Here is a 1,410-nt window from a genome sequence, read left to right on the forward strand (position 1 = left end):
GATAATTCGAATTGATTTTTTATGGAATGTGAACATTAAAATAAGTTTATACAAAAATAAAATAATATACAGAAAATAGTGTAGTGAAATAGTTATGGTGAAAAATAAAACCACGAAAATGTCCATAATTTCAAGATATTTTTAACTATACCATTTCTAATTATTTTTTTAGGTTAACAAATGTAAAGTAAGTCAAAGAGGTCATTTTAATAAAAAAAATCTATATGTTAATGAATTATAAACCTTATTGCTTACCTCTTTAAGTGCAATTTCCAACTTCTGCGCTTTCTTCTCGCTCAAACTCTGCACCGCTTCCCAAGCTTGTTTCAATTCTCCGCATTGTTGTTTTATATTCGCGGCGTCTTCTGCCGGCACCTACATTCGAAAATAACTCTTAACTCTAAACACTTAAGATTCAATTGTGAATATCATATACATTACGATAAGGGAATTTAAAACTAATCGCTTAAGAAATAAGGTTGATATTTACCGTGGCCTCTAAATCTTTGCCTGTCTTCATGACAGATTGCATCTGTTGTTCTCGTGAATGTAAATCTTCTTCAAATTGCTGAAAAAAAAATTGAATTAGTGTTTGATGGCGTCTTTTATACGTATATTTCTTAGTTAGCAATCCTAGTTTTATTCGGAATATAATAATTATAATATTTTTACATAGAAACTAAATCTTTGATAATAGAGAAATGGACTAGGCACACTACGAACGGACACTTAGAAAAACGAGCACAGAACACAAGTAAGAAGCAAATTTGGAATGTATCACTAGTTTTTATTTGGAAATGGAATAGGCACAATTGATAAATCCTGTTAAAAGTTGAAGTTTTTAGAAATCTTCCTAATATAAAAAAAAAACTCCATTCCAGAATTTGTATTACATCTGTGTCAAATATCCAAAGAGATCCGTTGATCCTTGTTGAAATAGTAACATCCATCCATCCATCCATTTAAAGCATTTATAATATTAAGATACCTTATGCTGTTCAATGAGTGCCATGACAGTATCAAGGTCTCCGTGCACTGGCGCGTCTCCTGCCAGCAGTTTCTCCCTCTTCTTAAGCCAGTCCAGCAGCGCTGACATCGCGTCCTTGAACTGGCCCGAGTACAGCAAAGCTTCTTCTAGACGACGTTGTCTATACAAAAAGTATGGATAAATATATATAGCTTTTGTCCGCGACTTTGTCCACGCAGAAAATATATTAGTAAATAACCCATATATCATAGTTACAAGGTAAAAAACATTAATTCATCCAAACTTTGCATTTTAATATTAAGTAGAGTAATATTAAGAGTATCAAGTAATATTATATATAATAGAAATGTAATGTGAACATACGAAACACTAGCTTTCGCCCGTGACTCCGTCCGCGTGGTGTTAAAAAAAATACCAAGTAG

The 1,410-nt window shown here is 32.3% G+C and overlaps 1 protein-coding gene across 1 annotated transcript; it reads right to left on the minus strand.

Moving 5' to 3' along the window:
- Positions 1-255: 255 nt before the first annotated feature.
- LOC106109635 (microtubule-actin cross-linking factor 1-like) lies at positions 256-1,150 on the minus strand (the record flags this gene model as incomplete). The annotated part of the gene is made up of 3 exons (XM_013291222.1): positions 989-1,150; positions 491-568; positions 256-375 (listed from the first exon to the last, which is right to left on the minus strand). Coding segments are annotated over exons 1-3 (306 nt in total), but the record flags the coding sequence as incomplete, so codon positions are not given.
- Between the last annotated feature and the right edge of the window lie 260 nt (positions 1,151-1,410).

The sequence above is a fragment of the Papilio polytes genome, unplaced genomic scaffold (assembly GCF_000836215.1).
Source record: "Papilio polytes unplaced genomic scaffold, Ppol_1.0 DF821110.1, whole genome shotgun sequence".
NCBI lineage: Eukaryota > Metazoa > Arthropoda > Insecta > Lepidoptera > Papilionidae > Papilio > Papilio polytes.